At 41.9% G+C, this 1675-nt stretch overlaps 1 protein-coding gene across 1 annotated transcript in view; it reads right to left on the bottom strand.

The window, feature by feature from the left end:
* ADAMTS9 (ADAM metallopeptidase with thrombospondin type 1 motif, 9) overlaps positions 1-1675 on the bottom strand; it is a 155259-nt gene that overhangs the window by 79780 nt on the left and 73804 nt on the right. Inside the window, exon 22 of the mRNA XM_008577537.1 lies at positions 695-859. Coding sequence (XP_008575759.1) covers positions 695-859 — 165 coding nt within the window. The remainder of the gene's footprint in view (positions 1-694; positions 860-1675) is intronic.

The following is a 1675-nucleotide window of genomic DNA, read 5'->3' as shown; positions in this document are numbered from 1 at the left end:
TGCTATTTAAATAGTACCCAGAACGCTTTTGCTTCTATATTAGGAAAGACTAAACTCCAAGAGTAGTGGCTTCTCAAATGCAAGCCCAAGGGAAACTTTCACTCTCTCCTTTAAGAATAGTTCGATCTAAGAATGGTTCAAGTTAAGACTGTGGAACCTACAGACTAGAAGACTTGGAAAAGATTCTTTCCAAACATGATGATTCTGCAACCTTTGATCTAATTAATTATGTTTGAAGAGTATGACTTATTTATGGGAGGTGAGCTTTGGAACTGCAGCGCTGGGAGCCAAAACATCCCTTCCAAATCCCAGCCAGACCTTCCTGTCAAAGCCTCTTGCACTGGATTACATTCTGTAACAGAACCACAGAGGCACGTTGGAAGATAACATCAGCCAGACATGAAATCTGTTGTGAATTTGTTCAAATGCTCATGTGTTCAAGCTACAGTTTAAGCCAAAGGGTGAGGAGATGCATGTGGGTCTGTAAAAAAAGTAATCAGCTCCAGAAGGGCAAGCGACACCCCTTGGAAGTGGGGCAAAAGGGTTGCAGAGTTTCATGTGCTTCACCCGGCACCATGGAGGTAGAGTGCATGCCACACGGCATAGTGGCTAAATCTCCGCCACTGGAATGCCCCTCTGCAAGCCCTCTCCAGATAAGAAGGGAAGAATGTAAAAATCTTATCAGTCAAAATACCTGTCCCCAGGGACCCGCCTGCCAGGACGCACATTCCGGCTGCTGACAAGTCTGCATGGAGGCTGGCTTGGTCTCAGGGTCACACATTCTATCGTTTAATCGATCTTCGCCAAACTGACACCAGACCTGGCGGTGCTTATGCCCTTTTCCACAGGTGACCAAGCACTGTAATAAAAAGCAGAGCCAGTCAAGGTCGTTTCTGATCAATGTGCTGTGGTTTCTGGAGGTTCTTCATTGATTAGCAGAAACAGGTGTGCCTTTTCCACCAACAATTCCTCTCTGCTACAGCAGTTTGTAAGGACTGAGCCTCATCAGGTGTGCCTTTTCCACCAACAATTCCTCTCTGCTACAGCAGTTTGTAAGGACTGAGCCTCCTTTCAACAGCAGTTTGTAAGGACTGAGCCTCATTTCATTCATTCATTCATTCTGTATTTATAGTGTCTGCGCCAGTTTCAAGCACAGGATAAACTCAATGCAGCACCATGTTCTAAAATATTGAAAAACAGCATTCATGACTTTCTAGCATAGGGGTTAAGTGTGAGGAATTATGAGTCAGACCAACCTGTGTTTTAACCCCTATCAACCAAGTCACATAGTCTCTCTGTGCCTGAAATTTCTCATCTGTAGAATGGGGAAGACAATAGTACCTACTGCGAAGGGTTGTGAAAACTAAATTTAAAAAATCCAAGTAAAGTGCTTAACACAATGCTCATTCAATAAGTATTAAACCTAATCATCATTCTTATCCATGCTCATTGTAGAAAATTTGAAAAGTACAGGAAAACATAAAAGAGATTATAACGAATCAAAATCTCACTACCCAAGGATAACCATTATCAACATTTTGCTGTTTTCTTTCCAGTCTTTTTGTCTAAGGAACTTTGGATCATAATGAATTTACAGTTTGATCTCCTCCACCCCCATTTTATCAAATATCGTTGCAAAGATTTGTGTGTTACTTCATTTGAAATGATAATTTTA

The sequence above is a fragment of the Galeopterus variegatus genome, unplaced genomic scaffold, assembly GCF_000696425.1.
Source record: "Galeopterus variegatus unplaced genomic scaffold, G_variegatus-3.0.2 Scaffold1529, whole genome shotgun sequence".
NCBI lineage: Eukaryota > Metazoa > Chordata > Mammalia > Dermoptera > Cynocephalidae > Galeopterus > Galeopterus variegatus.
This window is presented reverse-complemented; position numbering and strand designations above follow the sequence as displayed.